This window comes from Sinohyriopsis cumingii, chromosome 18 (assembly GCF_028554795.1).
Source record: "Sinohyriopsis cumingii isolate HCF-2022 chromosome 18, ASM2855479v2, whole genome shotgun sequence".
Classification (NCBI taxonomy): Eukaryota; Metazoa; Mollusca; class Bivalvia; order Unionida; family Unionidae; genus Sinohyriopsis; species Sinohyriopsis cumingii.
The window spans coordinates 8,896,859-8,911,446 of record NC_142978.1 but is presented as its reverse complement, the minus strand read 5'-3'; the positions used below and the strand labels follow the sequence as shown (position 1 = coordinate 8,911,446).

The 14,588-nt window shown below is 34.9% G+C and overlaps 1 protein-coding gene across 1 annotated transcript in view; it reads left to right on the top strand.

Moving 5' to 3' along the window:
* Window positions 1-375: 375 nt before the first annotated feature.
* Window positions 376-14,588, top strand: part of LOC149776044 (calpain-7-like) — a 91,331-nt gene continuing 77,118 nt past the window's right edge. The window contains exons 1-5 of the mRNA XM_089942175.1: window positions 376-513; window positions 5,473-5,620; window positions 6,688-6,796; window positions 10,854-10,906; window positions 13,858-13,974. Coding sequence (XP_089798301.1) covers window positions 5,489-5,620; window positions 6,688-6,796; window positions 10,854-10,906; window positions 13,858-13,974 — 411 coding nt within the window. The 5' untranslated portion in view covers window positions 376-513; window positions 5,473-5,488. The remainder of the gene's footprint in view (window positions 514-5,472; window positions 5,621-6,687; window positions 6,797-10,853; window positions 10,907-13,857; window positions 13,975-14,588) is intronic.

The window sequence follows — 14,588 nt, the reverse complement described above, 5'->3', positions numbered from 1 at the left end:
ACTGATATTAGTACTATGGGGTTACAATACATGCTGGCAGGTCTACGATGCACGTTTGACGTGATTTGGAATGACCACTTTCAGTGGAGAGCCTCCAAATGTATATCCTTCTCAGATGAATATTAGTCGATGAATGCTACTATCGTAAAACTTACCCTCACTGACATTTGCTATTCAATGAATCTGTAGACATTATAACCCCGGAAAATAGTCCAGCTATACAGGTTTTGTGCACGAAACACCACGACGGCGGCAGCGGAGACAAAAACGTTTATTATTATTATTATTATTATTTACGTTTGACCCCATAACACGTGCGAGAGACCGAGAATTTAGGCCACCTGCTTCGTGTTTGGGTTAATGCATTAGTGACGACCAGATTTGTCAGAGTGACCGGTTTATGTTAGCTTCACGAAAGTTGGGCTTGTGAAATTTGCAGTGGACGAAGGTCCATTAAAATAATTTACATCGTCATCAATTTCGTTGTAATTCTACAAAAGGCTATGTACAAAGGTAACATGGGAAACAATGTACAGTTTATAAGACATTTTAAATAGTAAACACTGTCTAACGACATTAAAATCAGTGTTATGTACTTTCGATGAGGGACAATTTACGATGACAGTTTTTAAGATTTCATTTCCCACACGTGCTTTCACCATGTAAAACTCTGTTGTTTCTTTTACTTACAATTCTTTAAAAATATAAATTAATATATTTTCGGATGACGGACAGTTAAACATTAAGAACTCGTACAAATCACAACATCAATGATGATAACTGCAATGTATCACATTTTATGCCCGTCATTCTTCTTAATACCTGCAGAATGACTTTATGAAATTTTGACACCACATGTGATAGTTTTACTGATATGGAGATTTCTGCATGTGTATTCATGCTGTATGATGACTCTATACTTTCAGTTTTAATATATTAAATTGACTTTCACTTGACTGCGCCATACTATTTCCTGCTGCATTGGAGCATTTCTTAGACCCGCTGAAGTATTTCAATAAAGCCGATACAAAGGTTGTCTGCCCCTGCATCAAGAAAATGTTTAATTCATTGAGTTACGAAATTTTTTATTGTTCAAGTGAGATTTTGGATAATGTTTGTAGACTTCCTTTAAGGTATTTTTTCAGAGTTGGGTTACTAGATACACTGAAATACACCCTAGAACCAAAATACACATACTTTTACCATAATACTTATGAAGATAAATGTATTATGTATATGTTTGAGCAAAGCAAAGTAAAATTGATTTAAGTGATTTTTATAGGCATTATTTACATTTTTCTATTTATTGCTTCATTTTTGTCATGATGTCACTCGGTCATACTTAATTTGACAGCTTCTACCTTGTTTTGTGTGTCAGATAGCATATAATTTTTATGTTAAAAGCAGACAAGTATATGATATTTCCACCAAAAATATACATTACATTCTGGATTCTCACAAACATGATCTTACTTTTATATATTAAGTTCTGACTAATTTGTGATTTATCATACTTATATAGTCAAGTAAAATCAAGTACAACTGAGTGATGTCATTACATGAATTGTGCAAGAAAATGGTAAAAAGTAAATAATTTGTAACAAAATCACTTAAAGTTTGTTTTGATTATTATTATTATTATTATTATTATTATTTTGATTCATTATTTATTATTTTGTTATTATTGTTAAAACGATTTCAGATCATACTATTGTTGTGTACACGAACCTAAAACATGTGTATTTCGGTTTTTGAGAGTATTTCAGTGTTTCTAGCAACCGGAGATACAAACTTAATATCATTCATTGTGTTTCATCCTCGTGGTTCCTGTGCTAACAGGAGATCATTAAAAAAAATTCAGGAGAAAGAAGTAGTTTGTTTCTGACTGAAAATCACTTTAATTTTGACAATATCAATCAATGTCTGGGAAAAACTGCAAAATACAGTTTAAAGTCATTACTGAACTGCCTGTAAGTTAAATGTATTGAGCTGTTACTAGATTTTTCAGAACTCTTAAGACAATTGAAGTATAATTGGTATATAGATTATATTTGTGTAGTAAATCCAGACAATCATGTTGGTCAATAGACTTGTTAGTGTGTCATGTCATGTCTGTGTCAGGTTCTATATAGAAGGTATAAAGACTAATGTAGTGTACATTATGTCAATATGTGAGATAGTTGTCTGCAATGTGTGATCTCTGGAAATTTAAGACTATACTAATAAAGCTCATTTTTTGCAGGTATCTTTAGGCACTTAAAGTTAAAAGAAATGTATCATGATATATCTTTGCTTATTATTTGGTAGTTAGCAACGGGAACAGAGTGTTAAACATTATCATCAGTATTAACCTTTGACCCCAATCCTATCCCCAACTTCCGTTTGAGATGAATTTTGCTATCAGACCTTATTAAATTCATAAAAATCTACCAAATGCTGGGGTAGTTTTTGATGCAGAATTCCATGCACTACAAGTACTTGACGTTGATTGCATTAGTTATACAGTCTATAGTATGATTAGGGGTCCCCAGATGGTCAAGTGATCACTTGCCTTTACTGTCTGCATGGGTTTGAGCCTCTGCTCAACCATTATGGTTATGTGAGAAAAACTTGACAATAAATTCCGACATGAAAGAAAGTGGCTACTGATTTTAAAAAATGAATGTTTTTAAGTCAATTTGATGTTGTTTACATTTGGACAGGGCCATAAGTAATCCTTGAAAATATGAATTTCATCCTGGAAAAGACCTGGAAACATTTGTTTATTAAGTTTGGGAAACCTGCACCCATACTCGGTTGCATTTTTTTAAAATGTCTGGACACAAATAAATAGATGTTACTTGGCACCCATAGTTTGATGTTAACAGCACTATGATCACAGTAAAGAATGCTTGAACTGCTATCTCAACAGCACTATGATCACACTGAAGAATGTTCCGATTGTTTTATTAACAAGTCTGTGATCACACTGAATAATGCTCAGACTGCTGTGATCACAGTAAAGAATGCTGAAACTGCTGTGTTAAGAGCACTATGATGACAATAAAGAATGCTCAAGTTGCTATGGTAACAGCACTATGATCAAGAAAAGAATGCTCAAATTGCTATGTTAACAGCACTGAAGAATGCTCAAGTTGCTATGGTAACAGCACTATGATCAAGTAAAGAATGCTCAAATTGCTATGTTAACAGCACTGAAGAATGCTCAAATTGCTATGGTAACAGCACTACTATGATCACAATAAAGATGCTAAAACTTAGGTTAATGACACTATGATCACACTGTAGAATTCTCAGAATGTTATGTTAACAGCACTTTGATCACACCAAAGAATGTTCAAACTCATATATTAATAGTACAGAGGAATACGTTGATAGACAGAATATGCTGCCAGGGGAATTATAGAATGATATTATGCTTTGTTATATTTTTGTGATCCTTTGTTCAGCTGAGAATAAAATGCCATCTTTATTCTTGAGGCAGTTATTCAAAATGGCCATGCTGTTATAGAAATGTATATCTTGATATTAAAGACACACTTTAAATAAAGGTGTAACAATTCACATATCGGCATTGCAGTATTTTCTGTGACAGTATAGTGCATTTGTGTATGTAAGTATCCTAGTATATATTGCATCATGAACATGACTACCTTCATATATTAGTGGTGATGTATCATAATATACATCAAGCCAAATAAAAATTATATATGGTTCTAGTTATTTAAGAAAATAATTTAGGGTACTTAGGTTGGTACAAACTAACTGTTTGGTTTTTTTTGGCTTGGTCCTGATGGATTTAAATGAAGCATAAGTGCCATTTGCATCCTGAATTTAACTATTTAATTTTTTTTTCTCCAAATTGTTTTCGTTTTTTTCTCCTTTAGTTTGTTAAATTTCAAATAAAAATTGTAGAGTAAGCAATTAAAAGCAGGCTTGGCCAGGTAACAAGAAGCACACATACTTTTTTATATAGCCTTAATAAACAGGAAAAAAGTGTCATTTGCATTATGAATTTAACTATAATCACAGTTACATCTCTTCCAAGCAGTGCTGACAAGGTGGGATTCTCTATCATGATATATATTTTATTTTAACCCCTGTATCACAATATGTATTGTATTGCCTGCTAACTGTATGATACACTATTACAGTATGTGGTATGTATTGTATTGCGTGCTAACTGTATGATACACTATTACAGTATGTGGTATGTATTGTATTGCCTGCTAACTGTATGATACACTATTACAATATGTGGTATGTATTGTATTGCCTGTTAACTGTATGATACACTATTACAGTATGTGGTATGTATTGTATTGCCTGCTAACTGTATGATACACTATTACAGTATGTGGTATGTATTGTATTGCCTGCTAACTGTATGATACACTATTACAGTATGTGGTATGTATTGTATCATCACCAAAGTATCAGGCAAAGTAAGCGACTAAGGTGCAAAAATATGTAAGTTTCGCCTTTTTTATTAGGAAAGCAAAAGTGACCACCCAGCTATTTTTAGATGTACAGTGAGTGACATTAGTTTATGGTTTATGAGATGCTCCCTTGACCCATTAGAGTAGTTGGTGTTTTGACTCCAGGTCAAATTTATTGCAGATTAAGCAGATGTTCATATCAATTACACTGACAAAACAAACTCTGATGTTCATATCAATTACACTGACAAAACAAACTCTTGATGTTCATATCAATTACACTGACAAAACAAACTCTTGATGTTCATATCAATTACACTGACAAAACAAACTCTTGATGTTCATATCAATTACACTGACAAAACAAACTCTTGATGTTCATATCAATTACACCAACAAAAGAAACTCTTGATGTTCATATAAATTATACTGACAAAACAAACTCTTGATGTTCATATCAATTACACTGACAAAACAAACTCTTGATGTTCATATCAATTACACTTACAAAACAAACTCTTACACATTCATAGGCAAATGTTTGAAATGGTTAATCCAGTAAGTGTCCAAAAATCTTTTAATTGGCTCATCAACTTCAGAGAAACAAGATTATTCTAATTGCTTGCTATCCTTTTGTAGGAAAAGCTATGACAAATTCTAAAAGACATTGAATATATCACATTGTGAACTTCCTATGGCTGGCTTTCTAGCATTTGAAAATAATGTGACGTTGAAACTTTCACTTTGGGATTTTGTATCTTATGATAAAATGTACATGTTTCTTTTGAATTTGCAGCGTTTAGTTGATATGAAATTAAAAATACATTGACCTGTATTATCTGCTTGCTTGTAATGTACAATGCTAGAGGTAGAAAACTGTATGTGATTTTTTTTTCTTCCAATGGGTAATGTATCAATACTTCTGGATATTTTGCTTGTCTGTACACAAATTAAAATGCCCCATGTAACTACAAATGGGATGTTTCTAGCACCTGTAGTGAACACTCAAAAATTGTTCATCTTTACCTTTCAGCTGCCCCAAGGAAGCCATGACTGACCTTGGGTACAGTAATCAAGGTGTTGACCCCACTGTTCTTGAGAGAGATGGGGCAACCTTTGCTCATCAGGCTGTACAGTATGACAAGGACGGGCAGTGCAACACGGCTATCTTTTATTACAATGTAAGTTATCTGAAGATTATGTTTTTCCCCTTTTGTACATTTTTAATCACTATGGAACACAGGAAACATAAACAGTTTTAATTAAGTGTTTTGAGTTTTGATTGAGAAACAAATATCTTTTCCTTCTTGAAGCAAATATAAAAAAATTATGAGATGTATCATTTACAATATTACCTTGGCTTACTTATATTTTTGTCAAGCCAGCCATGGCAAAAGCTTGCTGTTAACTTTGATGTCTGTGCGAGTTCATCCATACCCTGTTTTAACCTCCATTTTAAGACCTTTAATTAGATAAATAACAAACCACCTCAACAAAAAGGTGGCTCATGTTTGTTTGTTATTTGCTTTTCGAAGTAAAGCTATAGTCTGTGTCAATACATGGTTTCAAAATTTACTAGATGTGTCTGTCAAGGAGCATGTTTTCTGATCCAAGGGACATCTCGGTCAATGTCACAAAGCCGTGACAGTTGATGCAAGTAGACAATAAATTGCTAAATATTTGTTTTGGTTGTGATCAACATTCCCAAAAAGACAAGGTGAAGCTTTTCAAATCTGTATGTATCCAATAATCATGTTCCATTCAAGATTAATTTTTTTTGAAGAAAACAAAAGTTTTTTATTTCAGCATTTGTTTCCTCTGTATTTATGTCTCCAGTTTGCACTTGTGTTGAATAAGGTAAAACCCCAAACACTTATCACTTACTATCACATGACTTAAAAACATTTTTTCTTCCAAAGACTAGGTGAGAGTCACTCAGTGAAGTAGGGACAGGTTTCAAATCAATGGCCAATAACAGAGTTGAATGAATGGGTAAGGGCAGGGCACCATGCCCTTTTGGACCTGCCTGACCCTATTGATATGAAGACTATAATAATAATAATAATAATAATATGCATCATTCATGAAATTTTGTATGTTGTAAATATGCCATATTTAATTACTGTTTCTTAGAATGACAAGTTAATGGTATAGACGAATGTTCACTCTAAGGCAGACTATAAATCTAGGCTTTGGTACAGTAGGACATTCACCCTATGACAGACTATAAATTGTGGCTCATTTTCAGGAAGCAGCTCAGGCCTTGCTGTCTGCTGCCCTTGCTGGGTCCCAGATGCCAGGCATTATAGAAAAAGCCAATGAGTATCTTCTCAGGGCTGAAGAACTGAATAAATCAGGTGATTTATTTTTGTCATATATGACTTTACAGGTGGTCTCATTCAGTTTTCATATTTCAGTTTGCTATTTTCTGTTTTTCTTTGTCTTTTCAGAAGCAATGGCATTGAAATGTAATAAATGTCAGCAGTACAAGGTCACTGACAATGATCATGAGTGTTGCTTCACCTGTGTGTCTTGTAGACCATGTAACATTCGCCAGTCTTGGTCAGATGGGATGTTGTCTTAGTCCTCAGAAAAAAACCTTTAAGGCAAAAAATAAAAAGATAAAATTGAAGCATGATATGGAAAGTGATTCTCATAAGGACAGACAATTCTGTAGTGGTCACTTGCCTCCTTAAGGTTTCTTCAACATGCCAGGTTCTTGTCTGGTGAGCCTTGTGTAGAAAGGAGTTTCACCCTTCAGATATGGAGAGAATCTCACAAGTATGAAGGCTTTCCACTGTGAAAGCCTACAAGAGAAAGAGGCTGGTATTCAGAGACTGATGCTTAGATAATAACATTGTCCCATAGAATGCCTCAGTCTCCCAGGTGTCTAACTTATTTCTCTGGCTTTTAGAGGAGAAAAAGTTAGATTTAGTTACTGCCAGGGGATATCGCTTGATGATTTCGGACACATTCAGGCATCCTGGTAGAGTGAATGTAAGTAACAACAAGGATCTTTTAGACATGCTTGCCAGCTTTGACCTAAATAAATATAAATAACTCGCCTTGTTTCCTAAATGAAATCTTTCATGGGTTTTGACTTAGCTGAACACAGTTAAGTCTGAACCCTTGGCCAGAGCCTTTTTGAAGCTACCATCTTATGAAAGATACTTTGTGAGAGCACTTGCCTTGTTGTGCATGGTGAGTGAGTTGCATGTCCTTTCAGTGGACCAAAATGATCTCCAGTTCTAATTGGTTAATTCTTTGGTTTTAATAACATGGCTGGGTTTCATAGCTAAGAACCAGTTGCTGTCGGTGGACAGTCAAAAGCAGTCATTCAGGCTTTTTCAATCAACAGGTCAAGAGAGGTAGTTAAGCAAAACCTTTTCCATACTCAGAATCTTCATTTGAAAAGCAAGGAGAAGGGCTACAAGCCCCCAAAACATTAGGAAAGGATGATGTAACCCCTCAAGCCCTGTTCTCATGGCAGAAGTTGGTATTTTGCTCTGTATAGTCTGATCTATACACCTCATGTGAGTTCTACTCATTAGACTAGAGCTAACTTTGCAAGTCTCACATTTGAACACAACACGTTGATCCAAAATATAATAGAAACTGTTACCTTTCATATAAAGTCAACCTTCTGAAATATTTACCTCAGAGATCTAGCGTCACAGAGATGTGAATTGAGCCTGGTGGGTACAATAGCTGTGGCCCAGATGGTCACCAGATCCTTTTGTAGTTAGCGCAGTCTTCTTATAGGCATGTGTTTAGTGTTTCCAATGAAATCGACCAAGATTTTTTGCTTTACCCTTTATCCTTATCTTAGTGTCGTGGTCTTGGGTCATGTGACCATCAGTTTGCTACCATCATATTATGAGAGCAGTTTATACTTCTTGTTGAGAATTCAAACATTATTCCTGCAAAGAAGACTGATGGTCGAGGTTGGATGCTAATTTATTTCTTCATCTTCCTCCTATTGCATGTTCTCCAAACAATAATGTGATCAGGAATGTATTCAAAGAGAAAGCAGATTTATTTGTAGGTAAATTGTATTTCTCAGATGATTAGATTATTAGTAAAAAAATCCCGTACCTCCTGGCAAATGCGAGCATCTTCATTGATGTATCAGCTAGATATAGTGCACTTTGTGGGAAGAAAGGAGAGGTAATAAGTAAGAGTTCTTCCATATGAATAGTTTATAGATTTGAAAGACAATATTTTTCATCTTTTTGGAATTGCTGGAATCAGGCAGTCGTAAAGCTTATATGCTTAATGTAATATGATTGGGTGAGTATTCTGGGAGAAACAATTTTACTAGAAAATTTGTTTTCTTTCTGCATAAGTCTCCCTGCCCTATCTCTGCCCATAGGGATGAATAAAAAGTCTTGCCATTCAGACCAATCCCAATTATAACCCATGGTTAAAGTCCTATTTGAAATGGTGTATGGAGAGTTTTTCTGCATTATAAACAATATATGTGATGATTTATCAGTATTTTCATTTTATATATATGTTGTATATTTTTATGATGACACAGCTGACATCATTATGTTTTATAGGGTAACAGCTGAAGTTTCATGCATCCAGATTTATTGCACAACATTTTTTGCTGTTGTTATAATCACTGTTTTTCATCATGTGATATATAGAATCTTACCACTTGATATATAGACTCCTAACATGTGATATTTTGAATCTTACCATGTGATACAGAGACTCTTACCATGTAATTGTTGTTGTTGTTGCTGGGTTTAACGCCATTTTTCAGCACACGATAGGCTATACATGGTGGCCATTATTAATGGTGGAGGAACAACCTGGGAAAACCCCAGAAAGAACCACCGACCCACGAGAAGCTACTGGCAAGCTTTCTCACATACCCACATTGGTTGAATCTGAGACTTGAACTGGCGCAGACAGAGGTGAGATGTCATTGATCTGTAACGGGGAGCGCCTTAGACCACTCGGCCACTCAGGGCCCCCTTACCATGTAATAGATTCTCAACATGTGATAAATAGAATCATACCATGTGATACAGAGATACAGAGACTCATGCTGTGTAATAGATTCTTAACATGTGATAAATAGAATCTTACCATGTGATACAGAGACTCTTACCATGTGATAAATAGAATCTTACCATGTGATACAGAGACTCGTACCATGTGATACATAGATTCTTAACATGTGATAAATAGAATCTTACCATGTGATACAGAGACTCTTACCATGTGATAAATAGATTCTTAACATGTGATAAATAGAATCTTACCATGTGATCCAGATACTCTTACCATGTAATAGATTCTTAACATGTGATAAAATCTCACCTTGTGTATTCATTTTGTTTAAATTTATGAAACATTATGTAATATAAAGATTTGGCCATTGTCTGCTAAAGTTGTCAAATATTTGAATAATTTCTTAAACTTCCTGAACACTTATGTGAGGTTTTACATATATTTTTCTTTTGTAAACTAGTTTACCAGAAAGAAAAAAAAAAGTCAAATTAGATTATTCAAAACAATACATATACTATGGATGCTGCAGGTCATTACACCATGGAGATCATATTTGACACATGTGTCTGATTTAATTAATTTTCAGGTATGTTGTAAATGCTAAAATATCTTGATTGTGGACTCCAGTATCATGCGGACAGAGAGAGACTGTTTCAGTAAATTATTGGCATGATAATATTTTATCCTTCCTCCATAACTTAATATTGTGAAACTTGTCATTGTTCATATGGTACAATTTACTAAATGTTTGCAGGTCCATCCAAACTCTGTTGAAGAAAAGCCCCATCTGGCAGAACATCTTTTTTATTTACCTGTCCTTAATAAAGTTTTGACACCTCATGTTCAAGAGGATGAATGGATAATTGGTCTTGCACAGTTACTCTGTATTACGAAATGTTGGTGTCATGCTTTCCAGCAGTTCACTAGCATATACAGGAAGATCACTTTATATATTCATTTCATGAAAATTAAACAAACAGATTGGTTATATATGGCAAGGTTTCCATTGATTTTTCACATAATATAAAATGTGACTACATATGTATTTTTATTCCACAGAAAGTGTTATGAATGTTAACTTTTTGGTGGAGGTCCATTTCTGAAATGGTAGGAAAATTGCTGGTATGACACTTCTGATAAAAGATCCTTTATTAGAGGTGGAAATAGTAGGTCAGATGAATTGTCTGTTCTAAATTGTACACCTTCAAATCTTTCTTTCTTAAAAAACAGTTTGTGAATTTCTCAAAATTTAGGGAATGCTTAAGTCTTCTCTTAAACAAAATAGAAATCTCTTTAGAAGACTCAAGATATCTTGCTTTGTTTTAATATTTAAAGTGTGTTGAATGTTATTTTAATCTTTTTAATTAATTTTTATGTTTTTCTTTGCAGTATCCAGTAAACTGCAGTCCACTAATCTTGAACCTCATAAAACAGAACAACAGGTAAATAAAATATACCATGATTCATTTAGTTTTGTAAGTATAAATTTTTGTGGTTTTGCAAGCAGTTATATTTTCTTGGTCAAGGTCACAGTGACTGAAACCAAAAAAATGATTCCTGAAGTTTTTATCATCACTCTTCCTAAACTATTAGGAGGATTGCCATGAAACTTTACACACACACACACATTCATTTCAAGGTCTACTTTGTATCAAAATGAAAATAGCACTGCACAGCTATCCATCTTGAAAATCTTATCACCACTCTTCCTGAATAGATGGTCATATCAACATTGGTCACACCACCAATCATTTCATATGATTTTGTGGATGGTAGGTGCTTAGGATAATAAAAAAAATCCTTGGTCTGAAGGTCAAAGGTCATGGTAAGTTAAATAGGAAAATAATGATTTCTGCACAGAATATCATTGTTTAGTTCAAAACAAAATACATTGACCAAACATTGAGGTGACTGAGACCTGTTGGTCAGTAATCTCCAACAGTAAATTACCAACCATTGATGTGAATGAGACCTGTTGGTCAGTAATCTCCAGCAGTAAATTACCAACCATTGATGTGACTGAGACCTGTTGGTCAGTAATGTCCAGCAGTAAATTACCAACCATTGATGTGACTGAGACCTGTTGGTCAGTAATGTCCAGCAGTAAATTACCAACCATTGATGTGACTGAGACCTGTTGGTCAGTAATGTCCAGCAGTAAATTACCAACCATTGATGTGACTGAGACCTGTTGGTCAGTAATCTCCAGCAGTAAATTACCAACCATTGATGTGACTGAGACCTGTTGGTCAGTAATGTCCAGCAGTAAATTACCAACCATTGATGTGACTGAGACCTGTTGGTCAGTAATGTCCAGCAGTAAATTACCAACCATTGATGTGACTGAGACCTGTTGGTCAGTAATCTCCAGCAGTAAATTACCAACCATTGATGTGACTGAGACCTGTTGGTCGGTAATGTCCAGCAGTAAATTACCAACCATTGATGTGACTGAGACCTGTTGGTCGGTAATCTCCAGCAGTAAATTACCAACCATTGATGTGACTGAGACCTGTTGGTCGGTAATCTCCAGCAGTAAATTACCAATCATTGATGTGACTGAGACCTGTTGGTCGGTAATCTAAACCATTGATGTGACTGAGACCTGTTGGTCAATAATCTCCAGCAGTAAATTACCAACCATTGATGTGACTGAGACCTGTTGGTCGGTAATCTCCGGCAGTAAATTACCAACCATTGATGTGACTGAGACCTGTTGGTCGGTAATCTCCGGCAGTAAATTACCAACCATTGATGTGACTGAGACCTGTTGGTCAGTAATCTCCAGCAGTAAATTACCAACCATTGATGTGACTGAGACCTGTTGGTCAGTAATCTCCAGCAGTAAATTACCAACCATTGATGTGACTGAGACCTGTTGGTCAGTAATCTCCAGCAGTAAATTACCAACCATTGATGTGACTGAGACCTGTTGGTCAGTAATGTCCAGCAGTAAATTACCAACCACTGATGTGACTGAGACCTGTTGGTCAGTAATCTCCAGCAGTAAATTACCAACAATTGATGTGACTGAGACCTGTTGGTCAGTAATCTCCAGCAGTAAATTACCAACCATTGATGTGACTGAGACCTGTTGGTCAGTAATCTCCAGCAGTAAATTACCAACCATTGATGTGACTGAGACCCGTTGGTCAGTAATCTCCAGCAGTAAATTACCAACCATTGATGTGACTGAGACCCGTTGGTCAGTAATCTCCAGCAGTAAATTACCAACCATTGATGTGACTGAGACCCGTTGGTCAGTAATCTCCAGCAGTAAATTACCAACCATTGATGTGACTGAGACCCGTTGGTCAGTAATCTCCAGCAGTAAATTACCAACCATTGATGTGACTGAGACCCGTTGGTCAGTAATCTCCAGCAGTAAATTACCAACCATTGATGTGACTGAGACCTGTTGGTCGGTAATCTCCAGCAGTAAATTACCAACCATTGATGTGACTGAGACCTGTTGGTCAATAATCTCCAGCAGTAAATTACCAACCATTGATGTGACTAAGACCTGTTGGTCAGTAATGTCCAGCAGTAAATTACCAACCGTTGATGTGCAGCCAGTTGCATTCATTTGTACCAGAATGAGAAATTGATCCTGAGATCAAAGAGATCAGTGTGTTGTGATTGTACTGTCAATGCCATTATTGTCTCACATGGTGAGACAGAAGTATCACTGTTCTGGTGGCAACAGTGTCTGCAGCATTACCAGTGATTAAGTCCTGTAGTACACTTTTGAAAGTCATTCATCTTCTACATCAGATGCTTTGGTGTAAAAGTACTTACATAAGATTTGTACCTTGAAACGCTGTCTCACCAGTTTAAGTAGAAAAGTGATCATAACATTGTTCACTGATGACACACTGCATTCTGCTAGAACATTCTATATTATTACCATTTTATCATTCAATTAGAGCAGAACATGGCACAGATGAACATGTAGACAGACTATATGTATTAAAAATGCAAGGGTTATGATTTTGTATATGTAGGCAAAGTTGGAAAGTCTAATATATTATGGTACACACTTAAAGCATAGAGGATGTTTATTTTTCATTAATACTCCATTTATTTCATTGCTTGTTAAAAATATATATGCTATCTTGGCAAAGAAATAGCATCCTTGCTTATACAGTTTTGCTGTAGTTCACAAAATGCTCAATTTTCTTGACGCTTTTCAACTGTTATAGGAACATCTGTTTAAGCTTTGCAAGATGGGTAATCTTGTATTTTCACATGTTACCTATAAGGATATATTTTTAACATGTGAAAACTATAGGAATGACAAAATATGAAAATATATTGCTATGTTTTCTTTATATTTCATGCTTAAGTGTATAATGAAGAATAATTTTTAATATAATCTTTTGTCCCAATAAAGAAAGATTTGGAGAGGGCAAAGTTTCTAATCTCAAATGCATTTGAGGCAGATGAAGGTGGAAATGCCCAGGAAGCAATTGAGCTGTACTCTGAGGCAGTTGAACTCTGGATTAAAATTGTAAGTTGATATTGAGTTTCTTTTGCTTCTTCTTTCTGACAATAAATTGGCAAATGGAAATGTGAGTTTATAAAGTCAAGTTGTTTATTCATTTTTAATTGCACACTGGCCTTGTTACATTAAAATGTGTCCTATGAGTAAATGCTTATGTTACCGCACTTGCCTTCTACTCATTGGTGAGAAAATACAAGTCCAGTGTTTTGTTCAGTATTCAATTTATTGTGCATTATTGGGTTGATAGGTGGAGATTGAGACATTTCTCCTTGCTTTGTACATACACCCTACAAATACAATAAAAAAATACATTTACTACAATAATAAATAATATCGTCATCAGTGCATTATTGTTCTGCATGTTTACATTGATTCTCTTTACAGTACATTCAATACGAATAACTTACAACTCCATATATTTATTAATTATCCATCTAGAGATAGTGGATCAACTAAACCTAAACAAAGTCAGTGTTTAGAGCAAAAGTAGGGAACAGACAGACAGACAGACAGAACGATATGCTAATAATAAAATGCAGATTGATAACCTATTAAAATGTACTAAAATACATCAACATGCATTCCGAAGAAATATGCAGAGTACATATAAAATAAACTGT